This window comes from Tigriopus californicus, chromosome 2, assembly GCF_007210705.1.
Source record: "Tigriopus californicus strain San Diego chromosome 2, Tcal_SD_v2.1, whole genome shotgun sequence".
In the NCBI taxonomy this organism is placed as follows: domain Eukaryota; kingdom Metazoa; phylum Arthropoda; class Copepoda; order Harpacticoida; family Harpacticidae; genus Tigriopus; species Tigriopus californicus.
The window spans coordinates 10,882,095-10,909,186 of record NC_081441.1 but is presented as its reverse complement, the minus strand read 5'-3'; the positions used below and the strand labels follow the sequence as shown (position 1 = coordinate 10,909,186).

The 27,092-nt window shown below is 39.1% G+C and overlaps 3 protein-coding genes across 4 annotated transcripts; 2 read left to right on the top strand and 1 right to left on the bottom strand.

Annotated features, from left to right (window-relative positions):
* Nucleotides 1-36: 36 nt before the first annotated feature.
* Nucleotides 37-2,242, bottom strand: LOC131892711 (zinc finger protein 98-like). Its single transcript, XM_059242543.1, has 4 exons — nt 1,060-2,242; nt 792-984; nt 519-618; nt 37-444 (listed from the first exon to the last, which is right to left on the bottom strand). Exons 1-4 carry the CDS (start codon nt 2,047-2,049, stop codon nt 102-104), a joined length of 1,626 nt encoding a protein of 541 aa, XP_059098526.1. The 5' UTR covers nt 2,050-2,242; the 3' UTR covers nt 37-101.
* A 4,021-nt stretch (nt 2,243-6,263) lies between these two features.
* Nucleotides 6,264-19,715, top strand: LOC131892697 (FMRFamide receptor-like). The gene is made up of 3 exons (XM_059242521.1): nt 6,264-6,703; nt 13,426-13,704; nt 19,596-19,715. Exons 1-3 carry the CDS (start codon nt 6,557-6,559, stop codon nt 19,713-19,715), a joined length of 546 nt encoding a protein of 181 aa, XP_059098504.1. The 5' UTR covers nt 6,264-6,556.
* Nucleotides 19,716-20,048: 333 nt separating this feature from the next.
* LOC131893655 (uncharacterized) lies at nt 20,049-26,572 on the top strand. 2 transcript variants are annotated; one of them, XM_059243759.1, is made up of 2 exons: nt 20,049-20,192; nt 25,759-26,571. In XM_059243759.1, exons 1-2 carry the CDS (start codon nt 20,169-20,171, stop codon nt 26,131-26,133), a joined length of 399 nt encoding a protein of 132 aa, XP_059099742.1. In that variant the 5' UTR covers nt 20,049-20,168; the 3' UTR covers nt 26,134-26,571. The 2 variants fall into 2 exon arrangements, with proteins under 2 accessions (XP_059099742.1, XP_059099740.1); XM_059243757.1 differs by lacking the exon at nt 20,049-20,192 and adding an exon at nt 24,670-25,463 and having other exon boundaries at nt 25,759-26,572.
* Nucleotides 26,573-27,092: the final 520 nt, after the last annotated feature.

The following is a 27,092-nucleotide window of genomic DNA, read 5'->3' as shown; positions in this document are numbered from 1 at the left end:
GAATTAGTATGCAAATGTCCGAATAACTATGAAATAAAGAGAAGTTTCAAACGATTTCCATCGGTCTATTCTGCACCCTTTTGTTTGTTTGATATCCCACGTCACGCTTCCTCATTCCAAGTGAGAATAGGATTCTCATGGACATTTCCCATAGTAGATGGACCAATTGAGTCGTTCAGAGGTAGTTCTTGGTCAGATACGAATGTTATTTCATTCTGGTCGATAAACAAAACTGTCGTTTGGGTGGATCTCTCCTCGGGATCCGGATTGATGGAGCTTCTTCCGGAGATCTCGCACTTTGGAGTAATCTGCTTCTGACAGGAGGGTCGCTTTCTTTTCACCGAAAACGCCCCTGGGCGGGCATTGGAGCAACAATTGGCATTCGACTTGAAATGTTGTCGAAGACCCCCGGGCCCTTTAAAAGCTTCTTGGCACGTATCGCATCTAACATGAAAGGAGATCGTCTCGAAATGTGAGCTTCTATTCAAGAATCCTTATTCTAAATGTACTTTACTCACTTGTAAGGCCTTTCACTTGTATGAGTCCTATTGTGCTCCTCACAATGACGTGCAGATCTGAAGCCTTTGCCACAGTGATCACAATTGAAAGGGAGTTCCCCTGTGGAAATGGAATCTTTTTATTGTCTTCATCCCCCAAAAGGAGCATTAGCCAAGGGAGTTAGGAAAATCTTATGCAAATTGAAAAGGGCAAAACGTACGTCTCTCCATTTAAATGACATTTTGAAAGTGCGACCAATTATTATTCGTTTTCTACCATTATTTTCGACTTGCCTGTATGTTTACGGATGTGAACCTCCAAGTCATGTTTGTTGACAAAAACACTTCCACAGGTGACACAAAGCTGTTCCTTTTTTAATTTCAAGCCTTGGTGCCGGAACTTGATATGCGATTTCAAGTTTCCATTCGTGATGAATCGTTGGTGACATTCCTGGCACTCAAAAGGCCTCTCTCCCGTATGTATTCTCTAGATTAACTCAAGTTAGCTCCCATTTTGTGTATAACCAAGCAAACAATTGCTTTGTTAGAACTCAATTCTTACCCAATGAACCCGAAGTTGAGCACCGGTCAAAAACGCCTTCGAGCAAGTTTCGCACTTGAAGTTTCGAACTCCGTCGTGGATCTTTTTGTGCGCTGCCAACGCAGAGGGATCTTTAAAATCTTTTAAACATACATTGCAACTAAAAAGCTTGCCATCACTCCATTCGAAGTGAGCACTTCGGATGTGTCTAGTCATGTTGTTGTAGCTTTTAAATGACCTTTCACAATGCTCACATACATATTGGGATCCATGCTCTTCATGCAGCTTTTGATGTGCCCTCAGTGTTAATGATGATGCAAATTTCTTGTCGCACTTATCACAAGAAAAGTCTCTTTTACCTTCATGAAGTAACATATGATGTCGAAGAGAGCCAGAGGATGAAAATACCTTGCTGCATATGGAACATAAATGCCTGCCAGATTTCTTAGATCTGGTATGATCCAGATCCTCAAATTCTTCTTCAAAATCAGACCCTAGGCGAGCCGGTCGTTTTGCTGTTCTATGTGGCCTTTGATCACTTATCACTTGATCCGCCACAAGTCCTTTGTTATGTGATTTGAGGTGCTTCAAGAAGCTCAATTCATTTACATAGTCCTTGGAACATACTTTACACTTAAACTTCGACTTCGGAGGGCCCGGTGTTTCAGCAGTGATTGGAAATAAATGGATCCCCAGGGTCGAGATCAAACTTTGAGCCGCTTCCCATTTGTCTTGGCAGAAGTCTGGGCTCAAAACGAAGTCCAGAAACGATCGAATATGCCCTTGGTCATGACCCTCTAAGATAATGTATGGATCAGCCTCAGGAGGCGTGTCTAACAGAGCTGCTTTCAACATGGGACTCCAAATGGCCCAAATGAGGGAAAAACTCGACAGTGTGCTATGGTCGTTTAGGGTATGAAAAGTTAGATCCGTCAATTTGGCGGGAGGGGTAACGTCTAGATTGTGAAAATTGAATAAAAGACTTCTCCATTGAGGAGCGTGAGAATCCATAGTTCACTTCCGATGCTTTAAAGCCGCTAAACAGAGGTTGAGCACTTCAGTCATTCTTTATCTATGCATGAAATTGAGCAGACTGTGTTGTTAATGTTGGGGTTGTTTTGCCGCGAGCGGAATGAAAAATATACACATTGATAGCGCAACCTCGAAGCCACTCTGTGCAACATATCTAGGCCATGGAGTGTCTAGGCATATCTAGGTCAGAACTTACACGTCATTGTGAAAAAGGGGTTGAAAACATGGTAAAATGAGCATGCGTGCCTTTATTTCCTATTTGAAAACATTTTGTTAATGAGGACAACGATTCTTTTGGTTTGAAAAAAGACATTTTTTGGGACTTTACCGTTTTCTGAACTAAGAGAGATGACTCAGATGAGGAATAACAGAAGGGCCTAAACTATCTCTGCTAGTGCCCTGTATTACAAGATTACGATTTTAAGTTCACCACTCGATGTAATGAAATTTTGAACCTTCAAGTTGCCCCATAACAGCTCGCTCAGAGTGGTCCCAGATCTACGCTATATTGATCAATGATCACATTTTAACGAAAATTTGCACCTTTAAGGATTGGTTATTTGACTCTTTAGAAATCTGTGAACATATTTATGATATAAAGACCCTTTTTCTATTCCCTTGCGAGATATGCAGTTACGAAGGCATATTATGAAGGTATAAAGGGGGACTACACAAAAAATACCACAGGAACATTGGAGGGAATGACTAGAATTGTTACATACAATTGACTAGATAAACATGCATATAAAATAGATAATGCATAGATGACTAGAGTAGATTGATTTGGTGACTAGGAGGATTGACAAGATGTTGCAGGGTTTGACTTAGATCCATCCTCCATCCGGGTCACCACGTCCACCGGTCCTCCCCAACCATCCAGGCATTGATGTCTCCCCCCGCATCTCGGACACCCCACGGTCGACCTGGCCCAGTCAACGCTGCATCCACGGACCTTAGATCCATCCTCCATCCGGGTCACCACGTCCACCGGTCCTCCCCAACCATCCAGGCATTGATGTCTCCCCCCGCATCTTAGACACCCCAAGTTCGACCTGGTCCAATCACCACTACATCAACGGACCTTTCGCTTCACCCACGGGCAGGTCACTGCAACCACGGCCATTCCGCACGCATCACCTCTCTTCTGGGCCCAAGTTCCTCATTGGCGTACTCAGTCGTCTGGGGGAAGGTTCTTCCGCCTGGATATAACAGCAAGCAATTCCACATTGATTTATAATGGGTATGCGGTATTTTTAACGTTCATCGCGTGTCACAAGTAGTTTATGAGGCAATCTTGCGTGGGTCTTCCAATCTACTTTGGGCTGTCTGATACATACTTACGTGACGTATCGAGAAAGTAAGCTTTCGATAACAGAGTGATCCACATGTGTTCCACGACTCGGGAACAACTAAGGGTGAAGTTCGTGCTACACAACAACCATTCATATGAGATTCTAGCTGATGGTTCTGCAGAAGAAGCAAGAAAGTAGATAAAAGTTTATGCAAATGCTGCAATTAAAACCCCATTTGCCAATATGAATGGGGAGTAATCTGACAAATTAGAAGGAACGTGCATTTTCTCCAATCATGAAGGGAAGTTTACTGTAGTTTGTGTTCCCACCATTCTCACCCTTTGGGAACAGCTCTCATTTTAATTTGACGTCCAAGTGAAATATCTGAAAATGGAATGACAGCTCTTATATAAAGTGTTGATTCAAGCCAAGCTCAAACCAATATTGATCGATTACTCGTTGCTTAGCCCATGCACCAAATGCAAAGTACATATACCGTGTGCTTCATTTGTATTTGTGTGAGAAGTTAAACTTGCCCATACTCTCATAGGAAAAGATAAGAATTAGGGCTAGGAAAAAGGTCTAAATCTTGCATTCGATTAGAGCATTTTTACTATGTTTTTTTGTGACTTGTGTTGAAGTAAACGTCTTTGCCAAAAGACTATTTTGTCAAGAAACAAACATTTTTGGATCCTTTTTGACTCTAAAAGCTTACCCCTATGTTTTTAAGTAAGGATTGAACAAATTCAAATTCTTTTCGAATATAACCTATCCAAAATTTAGACGGTTGCGCAGACTAAATAGTCCATTTTTCCGCCTGTTATTTTCAACACAATTAGCAAAATATTTTCACAAAATGCACTCGAAAATTGTTTTTGAGTATAACATTCGCTAATCAATGTTATTAATGAAAAAATCTGTAACAAATTATTTTTTTCCTTTAGAAATGCTACTTATTATGTTGAATTTTACATCTAAAATGAAAATGCACCTATTATTGTATTGGGGGATCAGCCACAGGGCATATGATGACAATACATGTTTCATATGACTTCTTAGTGCAAAATTTCGTAAAGCCCTCTGGATACACTAAAAGCATGCTGAGTTTTCCCAAAACTGCTCGAGAGTCATTTTGTTCAAAACATGAATGGAAATGGAGAGGGTGAAAAGGGACTGCGAGGTAGGAGTTAAACAAACTCTAGTGGCCCAATAAGGAAAAAGAGCTTTATTAGTGAAGAACCATGACTTTTTTGCTTCATTCAAAACTTTTGAAATCATGTGAAGACAGATACAAACAAAAGTGACTAAACTTCTTATGAATGATTTGAGTTTATGCGAGATTGTAAAATAAGAATGATCAGTACAGACTTTTTTAGTCTGTAGTTTAAACATCTTGCCATTTTGGGGCATTTTTAAACATTCAGGTGGTTTTGGCCAAATTTCCGAAGAAATGATAATTTTGGTGTCTAATAATCCTAAAATTGGACATTTTTCTGTCAATTTTTTGTACCAAAGAACATTAATAATGCATCTTGGTATAAATGTTGCACTTTAATACTTAAACGAGTCATTTGATACGTTCGTTTTTGCTGAGGAAATTCAGCCCTGCCTCCAGTGGTGCGTTTTTTTGTTCCAGAACTTAACTTGTTAATAACCAAGACCGTTCATGTAGTTCAACTTAGCATTGCATTTATCCAAATCTTGGCTACGAGTTTTTTAGCAAGATAAAGCAATTCAAAGTGCAAAATATGAAAACCACTCTTTTTCTAACTAGGCTTAATTTTTTTTTTATAAAAGAGTGTTAATAGTTCGTGGTATCTGAAATTTAGACCTTTGGGAGGATGACTCATTTGAAGAAGTTACAATATTGGCTTTAGTAAGGCTTGGAACACCTAATTTCAGATTTTGTGACACAAGTACACCAAAGACTTGGTACACATCCCAAGTTCCAATTTGCGTCCGATCAATGGCATACGTCGAGACATGGCCGAGATCAGGTTCTAATGTTGACAGCGAAGAGGAGATTTCCTAACAAAGCGAAAAGCTGCATGGCGTAGAACTGAAATTTCGGGTAAAACAAAACGCCTTGCACAGGCTCCTAGCCATTTCTCGCTCACCTTTTCTCATGTATTGAAGTCGACTCTCCAAGACCACTTGAACCTGATATTGATGGAAAGCTTCACACAGGCATTAATAATTTCAAATAATTTGCCAACGGTTTCATCAGGCTGTCCAATATTAGCGGAAGACTCTTAGATTTGGAAGCTTGTAGGAGCTCAATTTCCAAATTAATTACGTTTTTGCGCCTGTTGTATCTTGTTCAATGTCCAGGTTTTCTATATTGGCAATCTAGCTTCAAGTAGCCCAAAAACTAAAGCTGATGCTCCAACAATACCCGAGCCTGGGGTTTTCACAAGCTGATCATTGGGTCATCCTGGGTTTCTAGGTACTCTTCCCCCACGCGACATCTGACGCCCAAATAATCCCTGACTTGTGCCATTGTGTAGGAAAATAATGACGCATGGCGCACTTTATTTAATTGTGGAAAAGAGCGAAAATTTCACCACTCAGTTGAAATAAAGCAAAAAATATTTGCCCTTTTCGAGCTTAAACTAAGTCCCACGAAAGGAAATAGAGGCCAAAAAACATGGTTTGAGGTCTTTATTTTCTCATAATCCAAGCAAACTTCATCCACTCACTATTTGATGACATTTCCATCTGAAATTAATGTCCAATTTGATTGATTTACCAAATGGCAAAATCCATCATGTTATTAGTGCATAGTTCTTCTCTACGTAATCCAGAACCAACATAACCAATTCCAACCTAATCCATACTGACTCATAATATCAAATTCCAAGAGACCCTGTTGTTCTACCTTAAACAACGTGTGAGACGGTCTCTTTCCTTGTTACTGTGTCTCTGCCTCTTTTCAGCCTCGAAAAAGCGCCTCCGTCTCTTTTTTCGCTCTAGCGGCCTTTCCGCCTCAACTTCAGTCCTTGGTCTTTGAACCAGCGAACCGTGGTTCCTCGGAAACTGAACGACCAACTAACCAAATGTTCGTTCGACGAGGAACCAAAACAGTTCGGGTTGCTATCACAGACTGCTAAGTCAACTGGAAGTGGAAAGAATCATTACTCCAAGGATTAGGTAAACTCGTGCTTTTGGACCATAGAAAGACTGAATCTGGCACAATGAGTCTGTTTGCGCCGGTCTTGATGCTGTTTATCGCTTTGGTGGGTGTGGTGACCAATTGCCTCTCAGTCTTGGTGTTTGTGCGACAGAAGTTTCGGCGAAACTTTCATCGTCTTTTGATTATGTTGGCGGCTTACGATCTTTTGGTAAGTTTACGTTAAATCTGACCGTTTAACTGAAATGATGCTGGTTCTTTTGGTACCTTTTTAAATAAAATCCCTCAAATATTTGCAGGGAATATGTAATCGCTGATCCTGTCGAAAGAATCAAGTAAGGCAAAGGCAAGTTCATGACCAATATCATCCTGGTCAATATGATATCACATATACTAAAAAAAATCAAGCGCACGAGTTTGGAAAGTCCAACTGTTTTGACGAAAAGTGGTTCTTTAAATATTTCTTTTTCTTTGTATTTGGATGCTAGGGTCGGAGGGATGAGCCTCGCCCGGCTAGCGAAGCCAGCCATCACATCGTACTTATACTTTTTTCCGATTGGCAGTGTCGTGTCCGCACCAATTTTGGTTCTCCGTCTGTGGACAGGGTTAGCGTCTAAAAGTTTGCTTGAGAAAGGTCGAGGAGGAGATTCGAACTGGGGACCTCTCTCGTATTAGGAAACTGCACTAACCACTGCACCACGTCTCCTCCCCTACATATAAATTTTCTAACATTTTTCACAGTTTTTATTTAGATAATAAATGTCAGAAATGAGGAGCAAGACTGATAAATGAAACTTCGGGTTTTCTACAGACATGATCAAGAACAGCTTTGAAAACTTTTATTTGACATTTTGAAATGGCCTCAAACATCTTTTTACAGAGCAAAAAAAAATGTCGCTTTTAGCTTCCAATCCAAAATGTTAAGTACCGCACTGGCATCAAGTTTCATGTTTTTATCTCTCTGTCGACAAGAACCTTTGAGGAAACATTTACACCAACAGGGATTAGATGAAGTAAGTCTAATTATTCTTAAAAGCTTAAGCGTAAATATCTCCCCCATTTCACAAAGATCATGTGTCTCCAGCTCCGATTTCAGTGGAAAACAGTGTCGGGTGAAGAACAATTACGCCCTGAATAAAACATGTGAAAGGAAAAAAGCCACCAACGATTGTTTCCCATTTTCTGGCAAGATAATAGACCCACAAGTCTGGAAATAAGACAAAAATGGCACCGACTTATAGACCAACAGAAGGCTTTGTTTTGCCCATCTCTTTGTCATCGACATGGGGAAAATAGAGCTGCCAGAATCAGTCAGACAGTCTACTGATGGTTTTGAACTTCCTACCGCTGTTACAGGAACCCTCGGGTTTTAAAAGTATGTATCAAACGATGGCATTTAGATCATTCTCTTGTACTCTACCACCGTCGCATCCATGAGAAAAGGACAACTATTTGGTCTTGGGATCGGAATAATCGGTGTGTGTGCCCTTATCAGTTAAAAGGGCAAACCGAGAATAACTTCTTTAAATGAAATGAAGATGATCATTGAAATACTTGAGAACGTCTTCAATGTACTTGAAGACTTACTTCTTGAAGAGCTCTTTCAAGTTTGATAACCAAGGACCTGAGTTTAGTGAGTGTTATAAGTGAATTTAGCCCGCATTCTCTATAAGGCGTGAAAATTAACCTTGGAGTGCAATTATGTTCCAAAGCAATGCTCTCACGTACTGTTTAAGCTCAAATATATCTCAACAAACTTGTAGTCGTATATGGGGTACCTTTTGAATCCAGGGAACCAAAAGGAACTACTCTGTTATAACAGACATAATCATGTCCAGTTCATAAGAATACATAATATGCGTTAAAACACTTCTAAGCATTAAATGCTATCTTTTGTATTCGCAATTTTGCTTCCGATTTTTATACATATTGTCGTGAAATTGTAGAAATATTTGCTGAACGGTTTTTGTGCATAGGGCAAATTGAATGAATTTGAACTTCTTTAAGTAAAAGACTACCCATTCAATGTTCTTTAGATTTTTAGAAAACGCACTTAAAGACCCAACCCAAAACATGCGATAAAAAAGGATAGCCTTTAAATGCTTGAAGTGAGTTTTATGGATATTACCCTAGGTACACACTTGTATGAACTAGACATAGAATATAATCACAACAAAGTTGCTCCTCTTGGTGTCCTAATTTCAAAAAGCATTCCCATATATAATTGTGGTTTTGTTTAGGCTATTTTTCTTAAGCCAGGCGCGCTCCGAACTCCTTAAGGTTTTTACCAATGTAGGTAACAACCAATTTTAAACTTTTACGCTCATATCAACATATACTAGAAAAAAGTAATTTTCCCATTTCTGAGGATTTCTTAGTCACCCATAAGGATTACCAACTGTACAGGGTGTATTATCAAAATCTGAGCACTCAGGAGCGTTTTAATTTCTTACTTTCTAGGATAGCTAATGACGTTTTGTTGGAAAAAGAATTAACTTGCTCAACAACAACAGTTGGTGATCTTTTTGATAAATCGAAAATGGAGTTTTATTTGACAAAGAAGCATCAAATTTCCAATTTGTTTCACGCATGAAGAAGGCTTCTGGTTCAGGAGAATATCTTCACAATAAAATCATTGCTCTTCACGAAATTGAGGATCTTTTTGCACTGGGGAGCTTGGGTTGGAGGGGTGAACTTTGCCCAGTCAGGAAAGCTAGCCATCATATCATTCCTATTTAATTCCAATAGGAGAAGCATTCTAGTCCGTACCAGAGCGGTTCTCAGTCTGCTGGTGTGTTTAATGTCTAAAAGTTTTATTTGAGAAAGGTCAGGGAGGAGAATCAAATTGGTGACCGCTCTCATATTAGAAAACTGCGCCAACCGCTATGCCATGTTTCCTCCTCTGCTTTTTCATGGCTGTGGTCCGCACTTGCCTGACAGCCCTGACATAGCTTTTCAGGTCCAAGTCCTCCTTCTCTGCCTTCCTGACTCTGGCCTGAGACACCTTCAGCTCATTGGAAAGGCACCTCATACCGACTGTGGGGTCCTTAATAATTTTTGCCTTGAACTGTCCACCAAACTCCTTTGCCTGCTTCTTGTTGGCCCTTGTTAGATCTCCCTTGTCATCCAATATCTTCATCACGGCACAGACAGTAGTTCTGGAGATGTTGATGACCTTGGATAGAGATGAAATTGAGATTCCAATATGGAACAATTCGGAAATCTGGTGCTTTTGAATTTTCGTTTTATAAAAAAGGTCACCAAATGTTATCGTTCAGTGAGTTTAGCTTCTTTACAACAAAAGAGACGGTAGATCTCTCGCTGGCCTAGAAAGCGGGAAATGAAAATTCTCCTGAATGTTCAGATTTTGCTCACGCACCCTGTAGACCAAATACCTGACGCTTTATAACCAACATGCTAAATTATGAAGTTGTTACGTCCTTTTTGCCCAGAAATTTTACATAATCAATGTTGAACCGATGGATTTTCATTTCTGATTTTTGAGCCATTTCCTAGCGACCTTAAAATATGGAACAAAGTCAACAAAATACTTGCATTTGAAATACCAGGTTAAGCTTCAACAGAAATGTCCAAATACAAATTTAGCTCCCTCAGCAAACCATCATTACAAATGATGCATAACATAAGCAACAACTCTGTATTTGATGATAATGTCAGTATAAAAACTTACGTACCCAAAAGGAACACACCTTTATTTCAATTAAAAGGGAGAAAAACAATTTCATAGAGATTGGGAGCTCAATTAGGCAGCCACTTTGAACTGAAAGTAGGCAATGACGTGTTTTGCTGGTAATGAGTTTTTAGAGTGTTAAGGGTTCAATGATGATTTTCTGAGTATTAAAGTCGAGTTTCAAAGGATACACTTAAGGAAAAGTATGGGGGAAACATGTACTCCTTACATTTATAGAACTTGGAACCCGTTCAATGCATCCTCACGTAATGTCATTGTTTCGAAAGTCGTAACTTTTAATATGCTTGTAGTGAAAACAAGTTATTATTTAGGCCTAACCTTTCACCACACCATGAAACTCAAAAATTTTTGAGTGTTGTTAACCAAACTGACGTGATAAATGTTCTAAAAGGACTCACCACTTAACTGGCTAATCGAAATGTTAAAATAGGCTGCCAAGAATACCTACAAACTAAATTCGAGACGTTCGCTTGACTAATTAGAGATGTGAAGATTTAGCCTTCGGGTTCTTTGACTGGATAACTTGTTTGTTGATAAGAAATCCTGGTAGATTTCAAAGAAAGTGGTGCCTATGTGAAGTTAGCAAAGAATCCAGTCTTAAATTAGCCGAAATGGAAAAAGTGAATCCAGTTTGGCACAATGGCTAATCTTCTCTTTCACTCAGGGTGATAAGAGGTGTTAAAGTTTGCCAGTATTAGCCTGCTTCAGGAAGCGAATTCCCACTCCAAAACCTTACAGATTTCCACTTCAAATCACCATGCCGAACTTGTCCAATTTATTGCAACCTCTACTCGAAAACAGCGAGACTAGGTAGAGTCGAGCTGTTTTAATGTTACCGGATCTGGTCACGTTGTCTTAACTTAATTTCAAAACATAGCAAATAATCAACACCAAATGTAGCGTGAAAGCCAGCTTTATAAAGCTTAGGTGACAGCTGAAAGCCTCAATGGGAGTAGTTTCTGAATTTATGAAGATGGCTCAGCAAGATGTGAAAACACACGGTTGAGTATTTCATATCGTATGTCATATCATATAACAATTACTCATTCGCACAACGAACTTGTGGCACTTTCAAAAATTGTTCATTTTGCAAGGGTGACTAATTTTGCTTTTTGACCTGTTCTTATAAGGCGGTGTAACTGGATTACAATCTTAATTAAATCCTGTCATTTTTTAAATTCAACAGCTTATTTTCGTTTAATATGTCCCGATCAAAGAAACTAAAATCTCCCAGGAAAACTATCGCAAGGGTGATTTGGATTGTTTTGAAACGCTTATGGTGGTCAAATGACATTACATAAAAAATCTGAGGACATTGACTTAAGTTGTATCTAGTGCCAAGATGAAATTTTCGCTCTGAGCGAGAGTATGATGCAAATAGGTTTCAAATTGTGATGAATTCGCATTAAGTTACCTAAATGACATATAGCAAAAACACTTTTGGGCAAATGAATTGACATAAACATCCAAAACTTAAACCTTGAATTTGAAAATGTCCGCACAAATTGAATTTCCCGCCTTGCCTTTGTTCATTTGTTGTCAAATAACCGACGTTCTCAGGGTTGTCCCAACAGAAAAGCACAGGCTTGATATCATTTTTTCCTTTGTCTTAAATGATTTTACCATCATATCTCGTCTTTCCGTTGCAAAAATAGAATGTAGCATAAGATCAGTTGCCATTCATACAAGTTATAATCGAGTTTGTAACGTCATTATCTTAATTGGCAGATTGCGACTCCATTCAGGGATGTAGGCCACGATCAAAGAGCTAGGATGGAAAACAATGTCCCTTGTTCCACAGGGTGAATCACAAACTCATTCAAGAGAGACCTCGGAATTAGGAGAAGAATGGCCAGTAATACCAACCAAACCTAAAAGAAGAGGATGACAAAGTCCCTGGGACGGCTTTTGTCAACCTTGCTAAGCTCCTTACTATTTGACCACCTAGGAGGGATAAAACTAGTTATAACTTGATATTCTCCGTGTCAGAATCATGGGGTGGATTACTCAAGTGAGGCAAAACTGCCTTAAAGATTGGATTTTAACTCCATTGCATTTTAGTTATTAACAATTTCATTGTCAGACATGAAGAGATTAGAGGAATAATTAATGCAAACCTCGTCTGCTGGAAGCTCAAAAATACGCTTTGGTAGATATTTCCTAGGTTGACTTCTAAGTTTGTAAAGAGTACAAATAGGGCGTTGAAGATTAAGGATGTGCTGGATACAATCTAATTACAATTGGCCTTCGATGAAACACTAACAATTGAAGGTGATGTACGCATTGAGTTAGTCAAGGAGGTTTTTCCCGAGCTCAAATTGAATTTATACCAGAAACTACACGCTTTCTCTCTATCAAGCACTATACACTATACACACATGCCTCTAGGTCAATTAAAGTTCAAGTGACCTACTCGTGCGGATCTTATAAATAGAACATTGTTGTTCTATGGTGCAAACTTGATTTGCCTTTCACATTGAAACCCAGAAATCTACAATAGAATACAGTTTCGAAAAAGAGTCCAACGAGTCAATAGAACCATTCTTCCAGCTCCGAGTGAACCTAATCTCGATTTGGCTCGGGACAGGATGTGGCATGTGGTTGGTAAGCCCTTGCCCTGTTCTTTCAATTGCGGCTGCCACATGGATGATGGTATGCTTCACATGCAAACACAAGGAAATCTTGCCAGACAGAAACGGAAGCAGGAAACTTACAATAAGATTGCTTTGAGTCACTTTGACGGATAACTAAGATATGAATTGATTATCGGAGAGCTGGCCTGAAAATTCTTGGTAAAAATATATACGAAAATGTTATCCTAATTAGATTGCCAAGAACTCGGTATCAAATGGAAAGAGGTAGTAAGATAAATTGAGCCACACATCACGATGTCGTTCTTGTTCCAAGGGAATTTAGTTAATGGTTACGCTGATCCCTAAAGTTCATCATAGCGCAGAAAGAAACAGTGCACCATCTTAAAAGACACGATATTTTCCATTTGATCAGTTGCAAAAGATCATTTCGTGGTTTTATGAAAGTTTGTACTGTGGGTCCTGAGTCTAACCAACTCATCAAGTGGTTCCTTTCGTGCAAATGAGGCGTGCAATGTAATCATCATCATCATCATAAACAGCCAGTTAAACCAATTTCAAATTTCATTAATTTTAATTCACTATCAAATAACGAGTACATTGATTCAGGTCTGTATCTTATCTTTCTAGGTGGTGATCTTCTGCTCGATGTTGTATTGTTTGAATTCCATTTGGCCCGCCTATAAGTCGCACTTTCCCTACATTGCGCCTTATCTTCTACCGATGGTCCACATTGCTCTCATGTCCTCTGTTTATTGCACAGTGGTCATGAGTTGGGAACGATACATCCGGATTGTGCTCATCTCTAATCTGGTCAATTGTACCTATTTGTCCAGGGGCAAATTTCGAGCTTACCTGGCTACAATCATCATCTTCCCCATTCTGTTCTATCTTCCAAAATTCTATGAGGTGAGCATCCAACGTCTCCTCTCATTCACAATGAAGTGCTCCTTTCAGAGTGAACAATAGCAGAGACGATTACGCGTTGCCAGACTTTGTTATTGGCTTTTTGAAAGACTATTTGCTCAAATTTGTTATTGGAACATAGATTTGAGACGCGTCGGAACTTTAGTTTCCCTTTCCCCCAACACTTTTCTTGGCTGACAATTGCTACAAACTTGGAAAAGGGGAAAACGGCCCAAAATTCCAAACGTTGTGAAATCAGATTAGACTTTCCATACCATGTCAATAAGTGACAACAGAAAATTGAATTCCCGATGTGTCCCAATCTCGAAACCATTTTGGAACCGTTTGAAATACAACCAATATTGGCTTCCATGTCCATGATCTGATCCGAAAAAAGTGGGTTTAAATCATGCCTGTATCTTTTTATTAAACAATAGTGAGCTTCATCTTTTTGGATGAAAAGGCCTAGAAATCAGCATCAAAGGCCGGTCTTTGCTTCTACTTCCTAATCAGGCCTCGATTTTGCGATCATTCTCATTCCAGTAATAATCAATAATGAATATGGGTTGATTGTTGTGAAATACCTGAGATCTTTGAATGTAGAAAAGTTAGTTGGCATCAAATGAGCGACCTTGACAACATGACAAGGCTGTCATATATGTACGTACATCGTGTATCGTGGCACCCGCACTTCATGCGTGATAACTCTTGTCAAGTTAAAAACCTGTTTGTAAGATGAACCTGAATGAATTGACAGAACATGGCTTTTGAGAGCTTGCCCAACTTAGTCTCTTGAAAAAGGCTAAGAACTGACCGAAGGTTGCAAAAGGAATCATTTTTAGCTCTCAGTGAAATGATCGTGTCAAGGAAGAGTTGAATCTAAAGATGTGACCAATGTGGTTTAACCTAAAGATCCGACCAATGTGGTTGAATCTAAAGATATAACCAGTGTGGTTGAATTTAAAAATATGACCAGTGTGGTCGAATCTGAATGGTCCGAATGGCATCACTGAAGGGAGAAATGAACTCTAAATGAGCAAAGTGTTTCCTCCAAACAGTTGAATATAACCCGTTAATCCTTCAACACAAAACTACGCTTCTTTTATTCGTGAAGTTTCAATTTCGTTAAAATGATTTATCAATGGTGTACTTAGGGACTCCTAAACAACTGGGTAGACTTGGTTTCATCACCACTCCCACAGGCAGCGTTTATGCCACTAGAGGACTTTGTCAAACCCCGGAAACTGTCATATAACTAGAGATTGTTTCCATCCCCATTAACATTCGTAAGATCAGAAAATACTCTTCTAACGTTCCCAAGAATACCCTTTATAAAAAGGATATTCTCTTTATTTATTTGAAGTTCTTGTACTTGGGGTGATTTCCACAACAACTAGGACCGAAAGAGCTAAGCAAGCTGTTTAGGCATCATTTTTTATTTCACAAAGTATACGTCAGACCGTTTGTTCCAAATGTTCCAAACTAACTTGATATTGGTATTGTTTTGGTTTACCTTCCCCACATGAAGTACTATCTGTTCGGGACAACCAAACCAACCCTAAGTTCTCGAAGCATTTACCTTTTGAGGTATTTTCCCTCCTCCACTTGAGAATTTAAGAAGCGCCAGCCGAGTTGTTAAGTGGTTTAGTGTAACAAGGTAGAGTACAGTAAAGTAAACTCTTGTTAAGTATAATCTCAGGCAGGGACAGCTTCTCTTTCTCAACACAAACTGTGCTTCGAGGTAATGCCCTCACCCTTAGGATAAACACACTCAGCCACCGTAACAATGTAAGTCTGAATAAACTTGATGTACACCCATATCTAACTCTACTATAACGACCTTTTCACCAGAGGGAAATCAAGGAAATGACCTTTTTGGTATGCAATTCCGTTAACTGCCAAAGAAGATCGAGTCAAAAGAAGAAAAAAAACCTTCTGTGTTTGTGGTACTCGTTTAAGCCATTGTACTCAATTTATGTACCAGATCGCTCTCAGAACGAAAGAAACTTTTTGTTAGGAATAACCCGATATGGTTACCTTCAGATTGTTTTCAATGTGATTTGATCTACGTTTTTACTGATGCTGTTATTAAACCACTTAACAAAACATTTCAAGGCTGATATCTTGAACTTCCTCATATGTGTTAATAGAAATGTAACTAAATTTAACTGTTTTTAATGGTATGTACATACCAACTAAAGTTGAGAGTGAACTCATTTGTGATAAAAGTGACCGATAATCATTGCGCGAATATTTCCTTATAACCTTTCAATTAGAACTTCAGATTGGTCAAAATAGTTCTGGAAGATTATCCGATTTAGCAGCATGCAAAACAAGGTTAAGGCACCAATTTACAAGATGTTCATTTTGCAAATCTGTTTAAGAGAAGGTTGGAAACTAGGATTGATACAAATAAGAGATTAATCGTAGACGATTACCAAACTTTAGCTCTTCGAGCCGAGTAGTTTGAGAATGAGCGGCGAAAAGTTCGCCAAATTGACGCGGACAAAAGAGCAATCTTGGCACCAAGAGACAATTGAGTCGAGCATCTTCCATTGGCAAAGATGCCGACGTTCTCTTCTTCTTTTCTTGTCAAATTGAGTTTCTCTCAGCCTCAAGCAATCCTCAAAGTTGCGCTTCAGACTCTTCACATTCACTTTAGAAAGGACAAAACACGTCAAAAGGACAATCATTCGACAGGCCAGAGCAACATATTTTGTTCAATAAAGGACAATTGCAATCCAACTAGACTTGATTGAAAGACCAGTCATGCTTGTATCTCTCTTTGGGCACTTACTCATTGTGTAGTGGAGTGTGCTTAATGTTGCCCGAACTTAAGGGTAGACAAAACCACCCCGAAAGTGGACCGTAAGGCCAAGGGGAAAGTCAAAGCCTAATTCAACAATCATGCCCTCTTAAAACTCAAGCCAGAGTAAAAAGCGTTTTTCTGTGGAGGTGAAGTTTGTGATTACAGTTTGTAATCACAATTTTTTAAAATCCTTATTCCCTATAAACATGAATGAGGCCCTAAATAAAACATCATTATCATCAACAAAATCATCATCAACAACATCATCATTATCAAGTGCTTAAAAAAGGTTTTGTCAAATTCGGAGATGCACTTTTGGGATCAAAAGCTGTTGTGTCCCTTATGAATGCAGTGACGATAATTACTAACTGTGGTGTTAATGCAAATTAAAGGGATTGGAAATGATTTGTATAGCAACATTCCACGAATGGAACCTTTTGCTTGTGATTCAAGATATTATTAATATAAGAAAATTCGCGAGCGAAAAGTGATCTTGTGATTACGTTCATGTCGAAGAATTGATTTGGTTTGTTCCTAGGTTGTGCCATGCAAACAATTTAAACTCTCCAAGCCAAATGTAAGAGGTACTATTCTTTAAGTATAATATTCACCCTTGATGGTTCACGTTATTTTCAAGTCCAGGCTTTTGCAAGACATCTGATAAATAAAAGATATTGTTGTCCATTTTATTTGAATTTACTAAATCTGGGTTTTTAAGGTATTTTTTTAATTTTGTGTTGCTTCTCATTTTTGGCACTGTTAGTCTTGCGTGGCCTTGCAATTTCAATTTTTACTTCATTGCCTGCAATAAAAGGAAACAATGACAGAAGAACGCAATTGAAAATCGGTGAATGAAGAGTAAGCATTACTAATGCGAAGGTCGGCATGTTTTCTTTTCCAAACCCAGGAATGGCAAACCGTGTACCCAAAAGTACCCATAGTTGGCGATTGCAAAATTGCAAAAATGAATGTCACCATTCGACTCAGGGTAGACATAAAAAGTTGAAGCACTAGACGCATTAACTTGCTAGATACCATGGGGATGAAAACGTCTGTGTTGCTTCAAGTTGATCAAAAACGAACCCTTCCAAGATATATGCAACGTTATGACATCAGTATGAAAAATTAATGTGTCCTAATAACGTGAAAATGTTTCGCAATAAACACACTTTTCGAAGAGAGCAGCATTTTGAATGTACAAATACATGTATTGGTCAACCTAGATCACGGTCGCCATGTATTGCTCAAATCAAGTTCAACGAGAACAAGACAAGCGACTTAGTGAAACTTATGATTAGCTAAGAAATGAATAGTGTTGACATGACATGACAAGTCGTAGACTGCTGCATATTCAGTAAGAGCATAGTATTATGTATAGAGAAGAGGATGGTTGCGCTTACTGAGCCCATCCCATGTCTGTCGCAACCTTTCGTGACTTTCAGAGCCCCTTTTGTTGCCTCATGCTTTTAGCTTGGCTTTTCTCATGGCGATGCTTTGGTTCGTACACATACATTTTAATCTGATTTCGTGTCGTGTCATAAGGCTAATGCCCAAATCAACAGCGATTAGCCAGCAAGACATTTCGATTGGTTCATACACAACACGTAAAAAAGTCAATAAGTTATGGTGTGCAGGTCAGAGGACGCTTTGTGAGCTTGCCTTAAGCAAATGGAGGGCCGATTGGGCCAATTGTTCCGTCTCTAATTACGTAGAATGGATTTGAGATGCTTCAATAAAATCATTCGAGAGTTGGAGTAAAATTAGTGACCCCAGTGACACAATGGGCTGTTTACTTTTTTAATCGTGGCATGTCACAATTATCTTATTTAGCAATCTATAATGGCTCTTCCCCATTTTATTTGGGCTGCCTGACAGGGCTGACGTTTGAAAAAAGACTTCTATGAATACTGTTAAATTATTTGCAAGTTCATTGCTTAGGATTGGCTTTCTTTCAAGTTGATACATTTCATACACAGTTACTGGTAGATGGAAGGAAAAATAGAGTGAACCTCTGAGTGTCCTTCTAAAGTGCATCCATGCAATTTCAAAGCAAGATTTAATTTCAGTTTGTGCTCCGCTTTCCTCTCCTGGATTTTTCCGTAATGTGGATTACAAACCCTGCAATTTCTTTTACTTTTATAACTGGGCAATATTTGCGCCATGCGGAGTTCTAAAGTCGGAAGAACCAGCCTTTGTATCCGGAAAGAACAAAGAAATGACACGTTATCTGATCCATCCAGAGTCCAGACACATCATTTCAGATGCCCAACAAACACGTCTTTCGAGAATTCCCCCCTTTTTCTCACAATAAGGAGCCTCAAACTTTCTTTCCTGGAAACATTGATACCATGCTTGGAAACACGTCCATAAAGGATATGATCCTATAAAGCATCTAACGCTGCACCTCTTTGATCCCTTCTTTTCGATCTCGCAGAATATCATGTTCCGACTCTCGTTGGCAAGCACGTGCTTCATAGAAAAGGCAACTTGAGGAGTGTTTCAATCAGAACTGCAAGACTAGCATCTCATCTAGGCCTTCCCTCCCCCCCAAAAAGCACACACATTGCTTTTCCAAAGGGAATAGTTCTGATTTGGATGAAAGTAAGGCGCAAACAGGTACAAAAGTTTTACTATCTAACTGCTTCAATGAGTATTCCATCAAAAAGCTAGTAGAGTTTTTTAAGCTGCTGAGCCGGGAAGATATTTATGGAAAAGTTGGCAGGCAAAAAGACCAAAATTGCTCGTTCTTTAGTGCTTTTCGATAATGTAAAGGCTTGTTATAGGGAAACTTGACACGCTGAGCACAAAGCCTTGCCTTCGTACTTTCTTTGCTCTCAAGATAATTTATAGTTCTGTCGATTGAAATGTCAAACATTTTTTTAAAAAAACCTCTCCCAAAATAAGTTGATACTGTGGCTCTGCATATCAGTAAATTTCTCATATATCCATGCTTCAAATAATATGACCCTCGACATGTAGAGTAAAACCATAACTTGATCACGTAACCTCTTACCTTTGGGAGGTCATTTGTCTTGAAGTTTTAAACCGGCGCTTTAAAGACCCATCCTCATATCACACCTTTCAGGTACGACCCGAAATCTTTGAGGATGAAATCACGCACACCATCAATTGTTCCAAACGACAGCATTTTGTTGACAACAATTCCATACGTTCTTATGACGATCTGTCCATCTGTCTCCATTAAAACAAATTTTTGTATCTTCATTCCTTTTTCATTAAAGTGTTGCCATAATTCCATCCATAGAAGCGTCACTCTTTTTTGCGAAAGTGAACTTCTCTTCTTCATTTCAGCTCTAACAAAGGCAATATCTTTTTTAAAATGTATACCAATAAGGCTAAACGATAATTCGGAAACTTAGCCTGTCAACAATACTAACATTGGAGTGCTGAGTGTTGGACCGGTAATTCTGTCTTTAGAGCTCTGGGTTTCAATAATATTGATAATATGATAATATTCATGGCGAGAAATCGGTCCCATGTAAAAGTTAATACTGAAACTAATACTCTATCTAACATTCCGCTGACTGACAATTAACACAGACATTGGGCTCAACGAGCTAGGGTGCATGATATTCTCATCTTTCAGAATGCGGGTCTTTGTCACAACTCTACAAATAGGACGCTCTCATTCATACCCATGCGCACATTTAGAAAGAGAGAGGTAATGTGCAAAATAGGAGGATGAACGAGCGAGCAAAAATATGCGTTCAGCTACAAGTACATTGTAATACGATGCCGTAGTTAACACACAACACTGAACGCTGTACATCTGTTATATACTGTGTTGTTCAAAACATAACAAAGTCACTATCTCTCTGTGTTATGGGTAAGATACTATTAAGCCTTGCATTAGCTGTAAAATGTTATAGAATGTGAGCTTAACCGAGGTGCATGTAAAATTTGGTTTACAATAACAACCCTTAAGATTGGTCATCTTTGAGTCTATGAATTTCCGTTTTGTAGATTCCATGTGGTTGAATTGTAAATACTCATTTTCTAGGTTTCAAAATCAAACGAAAAATATCTTTCAACAGGGCGAATACTGATGGAAGAACAAACGCTTAACAAATCAAATATTCACCGTGTAATTATTTAGTCTGTATCGAAGGCCAATCCAGCCTAAAGTTCAGTAACAACTGACTGATTCCGTCAATATATCTGAAGATTCATTTAATTAACATGTTCTGCCCTTTCACCAAGACATCACACAACTACTTGCTACTCACGATCCACCTGAATGAATTTCAAAAGAATGCACGAATCTCTGTCTTTCTTTTGTGTCTTTTGACACAACCGTTCTACTAAAAATTTGCATCACACTTTTTGACGCGTTATGTGTCCTCACACTGTGTCTAAAAATGTCTCACATATTGGCCCCATTATGGTGTGTTCTTATTTGGGTCTGCAAACCTATTGCATTTTAAAAGCATTTCAAATGGATATCTTTGTTCCGGCTTCTTGAGAAAGCCAATGCACACTTTCAGCTTTGAAAAGTCTATTCTTGCGTCCGAGATTCTGAGTTCTTTGGAGGTATTTTAAAGGGCCAATTACTTTTCGCCCAGAAATGAATTGGCCTTTGAAAAAACTCTATGGGCAAACTAAGAATATTGTGTGGTAATGACCAGATTGTTGGAGCCGATAATTAATGTTGTTATGGACGGAATGAAAAGTGTATCTAACTTTTGGGGGGCACATCCGGGATCTCAAACTAAGGATATGACTGAATGTTCCAAATCTAATCAATGTACATTTGGCAATGTGAAAATACGTAGAATAACTTTAGGAAACTTTCTCGATATTAGGTAGGTTTTAACACGCGAATGAATAGCTCCGTTCTCCTCCATGGGAGGAATGGATTGATAAGGTCAAATTTCCTTGTTAAAAAGGATTCTCAGTTATTTCTTTTTCTTTCGTTGATATTTTTTTCTTAGCCCACGCTCTTTTTTACGCATTTTTTGAAATACAATCTATATTGCTATACTACTAGAAGCATTAGTACTACTAGATGAAAATTTGATCTAACTTGGTCTATTTGAGTTCAAAACGTCATAATCGGATCACTATTTCGTAGCTGTTTCCATTTCGCAGCTTTTTATCTGGTTTGGACAACTGAATCAAAAGAAAAGAAGGAACAAAAACCCTTTTAAATTTGGAATGGAATCTTCCCTAGATCCGCTCAAAGTGGCCAGATGCATTGTGATGTCTTGTCGTTTGAGGATGCCAATGTCACCCGACCAAAATGGGCCCCAGCTTTAGGCCTCTTTTTGTCTCGCTTGAGACAGACGACAGAGAGAGGTTCCTGTTTCTCATTAGGCCACATTGAACAAAGCAACACATTCCATTCAGGAGCTTGTGTCAAGATCCAGATGGGCTGCCTTAATCGCTTGTTGTCAGCATTTCCTAGTTAACCTTTAGGCCAAAAGTGTCCATCTGGAGCCCCCAATCGACCCTTTTGCTCTTTAGGCCTAATTTGTGCCTTCCATGTTGGATCTATTGGTGGGTCGTTGCGATTGGCCCAAATGCCAGAATCTTCTTCGATACTAAAGCAGGGAAAAGAATCATTTTATTTGTTTTTCCATTCGGGGATTACGGATAAAATTCGAGGTACTGCTTGGCAAAGATCTGTACAAAACTACTCAAAAGATTGTTATTGATAGAAGTCCCCCAAAAAGTAAAAGGTTCGTTTCTTAAAAGTACACAACTGCTCTCACAGTTTCACTATTGAAGAGGAAACAAAGGTTTATAATCGAGCCTGATGGGTTTTCTCACTGCAGTTTAAATGAGGAACCAAATAATGCTACTCCAGCCAATTGATGGCAGCGCCCTCTACTGTCAGTAACCGCTCCTCAACACCAAAAAAGTGTTTCAACAATAACCCATTCGTTCTAAAAACTGGTCTCCTTGGCTTGCCCGCAATGTACTCTTTTGGCTTGGGTTGGTTTGTGGTTTCATAAAATTATCTTGTACTAAATCCCTTTAATTAAACCAAACCATTTCGTTTGAACTAGAGTAAGCTTATATTCAAAACCACCAAGGTCCTCTCATTGAGATTCGGGTGTGCTCCTAATGGAAAAACCTCAAAGGAGGATTGAGCGAGGGGGAGTCTTCTAGCCATTCCATTAACTGGATCATTGTCACTGCCGAATGTAGACGATAGTCCTATCGTGCCATGGCATATTAATTGAGCTTCCCCTCGTCAAATGAAGAACAGACTGATGGATGGCCACAAGAGAGATTACGGATATGGAATATCTCAGCTCTCGGTGTCTCATTCCTCCAAGGACATTTAATGGATTGAACTTGGACCAAGTGGAGAAAGAATGCAAAGTTCGCACGTTCATATCAGAAATCCATGAGTGTCAGAAAAGGGCCTATTTAAATTCAAAATTGTATTGCAAGTCTTAGCTCTTGTTCCTCATTCTTCTTGTTTTAAAAGCCACGAACAAAATGGGATCCCCAAAAATAAGGAAGGATGTCCCACGGAAATCTCCCACAAGGAATTCCCACATGCATGTGTTGGGTTTCTTTTGAGCTGAAAGTAGTTTGCAGAGTTTAGATTTGTTTCAATTTGAGGTCGGTCCTCCATTACATTTGTCAAGAAGATATCATACCGGGTGGCCGAAGAAAAATGAACTTCTTCGTATGGGCAAGGTGTGTAAGTTTTTTATACATTTCGGTGGATATTACATCATTACACCATGGGCAAATCAAGGTTGAATTTTCTTAGTCCCGAAATATTGACAAAAATTATGATGAAGTAATAGCCCAAGTTTTGTCAGGTCATCCAATATGTTGAACTTTGTGAATATAAAAAATGCATGAGGGTTCTTCTCACTGTTTTTAGAGAACACGCTTTCTATCTTTCGTCCAATTTAGAATGTCTGGAGCTCCATCCACGCCCTTTTCGTAGCATTTGAAACTTCCTAAGGTCAATTTTGCGAAAAAACAAACCAATCTAGTTGTTTTAAACGTACTTGAAAGTATGTTCACGTACAAAACACTACATATTTCAGGATTTTTACGCTCATATCCGTTTGATATTTCATCCCCTTCGAACAACTTGTTGTCATCGTTGTTGTATGAGTAACTTCGAAATTATAACACCAATGATAACATATACGTAATGTGGTTAAAAATAGGTCCTAATAGAACGTTAAAAAATACGAGGTTCTGACGAAATGACGCCAACCTAAAATGAATAAAGAATGTTTTGCTCATTGTGTTTGAGATCAATTATTTTCCTCATCAACTCACTTAGCACAGGCTATTCTTCAAGATGCTGAAAGTCGTCTCCAGACCGTTCAATGATCATTCATTTCTTTCTGATACATGAGGTAGGTTAGGTTCCATAAGCATTCTTTCCTTTCAACAAGCGGAGAATAAACTTTGGAGAGTCATCAAGGAATCCATTAGCCTACTTAACCTGCCATAACAAGAACTTTAGGATCCGTGTCCATTCTAAGTAAACCAAAATAGGGAAGAGCTTTTTTGAAATAATGCCGCGTCTATAAATAGGCCGTCTGTTGTATGCAAGTTGCATGGTTAGAGAGCGACATGTTCAGAAAAATCATTTTGACTTGATCGATGCTTAACACTTGGCTCATTAAGACCATCAAATTGTCTTTGATTGTCCATCCATTGATTGTGATAAGCGATCTCATTACAAGTATTATGATGTTTGTACTGTAGCCTGTAAACGAGGGTTCAGGAACTTAATATAATTTGAAGTGTCTTGATACCTTGCCAGAACATAGGATCTAAGAGAGTTCGCATTATTCAAGAACAAATATGCCCTGCTCTTCACATAAAACGTGAAGACGAGAAATAGGAGAATTTTAGAAATCACTACCAATAAATACCAAATTGCTTTGGTTTATAATATCATACACGGCGATACTTTCGCTCCATTTGTTGAAAAAGCCCTTCACGGTTTCAAATCCTAATTTTGCTTCGAAAACATTTTCAAGTCCTCGAGAATCTCGATTAAAAATATAGTTCGAACCATGAACTATTTAAGTGATGCAAAGGTCGAGGATTAACATTGCAAAAGCGAGTCAACCCAATGTGTTCCTCTTCAAGTGAAACTGGCCTGATGTAGCTGTATCTCAATGTTCAGCTCAATTGCCTGACTGAGTTAAAAGTTTTACCCTCTAGAATTTCAAAACATAACTCTACATAAAATAATTGATGTGGACCTTTTCTGGTAATGATTACAAGAAGAGGGCAAGCTCATTCATTCTATGCCCGGCTATGTACTGAGCTTTGAGCGATCATAACTTTCGATCGAATAGTACGATCAAGCTGAAAATGCAATTACAATGCCCTGGAATCCGCCTCACTTGAAGGAAAACGCAATGCGTTTACTTGCCTCCAAAATATCAGTTCTCGATCCTAGGATCTCCATCCAAATTCGAGTGGTTCATGGTCGGACATTGAAACTTCTTCTCTCTGCCTTTTTGGCTTCGTCAGATTCGTTGGCATATCAAATATCACATAAAAGTGTTGACAAATGTGAGACCTATGCCTTTTCATTTTCATAGTACATGTACGTACATGGGATTGATATACTTGGAGTTGTTGGGAAAGTCAGCAAAGAACAAAGTAAAAGAGCAAAACGCAAAAAGCAAAAAAAGGAATCTTGTACAATTTAGCATAGAGGTATATCGTATGTGCTCTGTGCTTTTCAACATAATTCATGCCATGTGTTTGTTCAATACATACAGAAAATAAGGTGCTCGGTTCTCGGAGGAAGATTAAACGATAAAAAAAAATACGAATAGACGACGAAAAAAAAAACATGTTTTTGTACGTGATCCATACTGAAGCCCCTAATTAAGTGTGAATGGCTGTTGACAATTTTTGTGAGCAATATTTTTTGTATGGGACCGGAGGTTGCTTTACCACGTTGTATTGTCGTCGAGGTCGAGAGGAGGTAATGTGTGCATATCATGAGGAAAGCCCCTAAAACTGATATTTCTCTCGGTTTTCGCCCAATATATAATGTAAATACTTTACCATCCTTCCCACAAACTAGCCTCAACTCACGTCGCTTTAGGTCACATCCCTATAAAGAGAATGTAACACTAATCAAAGCGCACGAACATCCAAAGAATAGTCGATTCAGTGGTTATATAAACCCAATGTCCTTTGCGTTTCACCTAACCAAGGTTTAATCCCATCCAAAATGAACACGGCATCTAACCAGGCTGTTTCCATTTCCGTTCCAGAACAACATGAGCTCACCTCAACACTCGAGCGAAATCAATCAGGTCGTGACGGAGACAACGCGGGTCTCAGCCGAGTTCCTTGCGGGACGCCAAAGCCGCCCCAACCGTCGCAGTCTCACGGATCCGCCGGCCAAGATGCGTCGCAGTAACAGCCCAATGTGTCGACGTCGAGAGAATCGACTTACTCGGATCTCGTTGGTGATAGTTTGGGCCTTTCTATTTTGTCATATCTGGAAGATAATTCCCACGGCTTACGAGGTGTTCGTGGGTTCCATTGCTGAAGGGCCATTTTGGCTCATCAATATTCAGGAGATCTCTCATTTACTCATCATTCTGAACTCATCAGTGAACTTCTTAATCTACGCCGCTCTCTAAGCATAGATCGACAGTGAGACGCCTTGACTAAGCTGATGATGACGACTGATAGATAGGACCCGAAATAGTGGCGGGTGTTCCACTCAAATACGGTTGAGTTAGAATGAGTGAGATTTTGGAACAGTGATATGTTCTGAGCGTGAGAGAAAGACGTATGATGACATTCACACACACTCACCATAGTTAGTAATGAAGTGACCAATGAATGTACCTTCTATGAAACTGTAAAATATACGTACGTAGATGTGACAAAGGCAATATGTAATCGAATTGGAACGTACCAGACGAGAATTTGAACCTATTTTTAATGTGTTCTTGGCGTTCTCTCGGCATAGAATTGGGACCCATGTCATTTCGTGTGAATTCTTGTTCATAACATGTCGAATATTTTCCCATAAATAAACATCGGAATGTCCAAAATCAACTGTTTGCGGTATGTAACAATAAATCAAACAGAGTTACTTCTTGTAAACTCGGTAAATTTCGCGAATGTTTTGCAGAGTCTAGGCCATTTTCAGGCTCGTTTTTTCCCCTATGAGCCTTGAGTAACTGTCCAAGTCTTAGCCAAAAAAGTTTGGTGCAAGTTCGTAAGAATCCACTGACATTTTGAATGGAAGTCCAGGGCTCCTATAACACGTTGGACAACCCTACAAAATATTTGTCGTCTCTTACTTGAGCCAAACTTAAGAACCTGGTTTAGGACGCAATGAGTTATTTTGTTGGAAGAGCTCTACTAGAAACAAATGGAACACGATTTTCTCTCTTCCAACAATCCAACTGATTTTACCGTTTGCTCTCTTTGTTGGAGTTGAATGTTCACAGCCCCATTTACAGGTATTTTGTTCCATGGCTAAATATATGCCATCTTTACTGAGGTAATTAAACCTTATCAGCCCGTGGAACAGGGTTTTCTTCACGGCACATTTCTATGCCTGATAAGCTCAGAGCCCACGTCATGT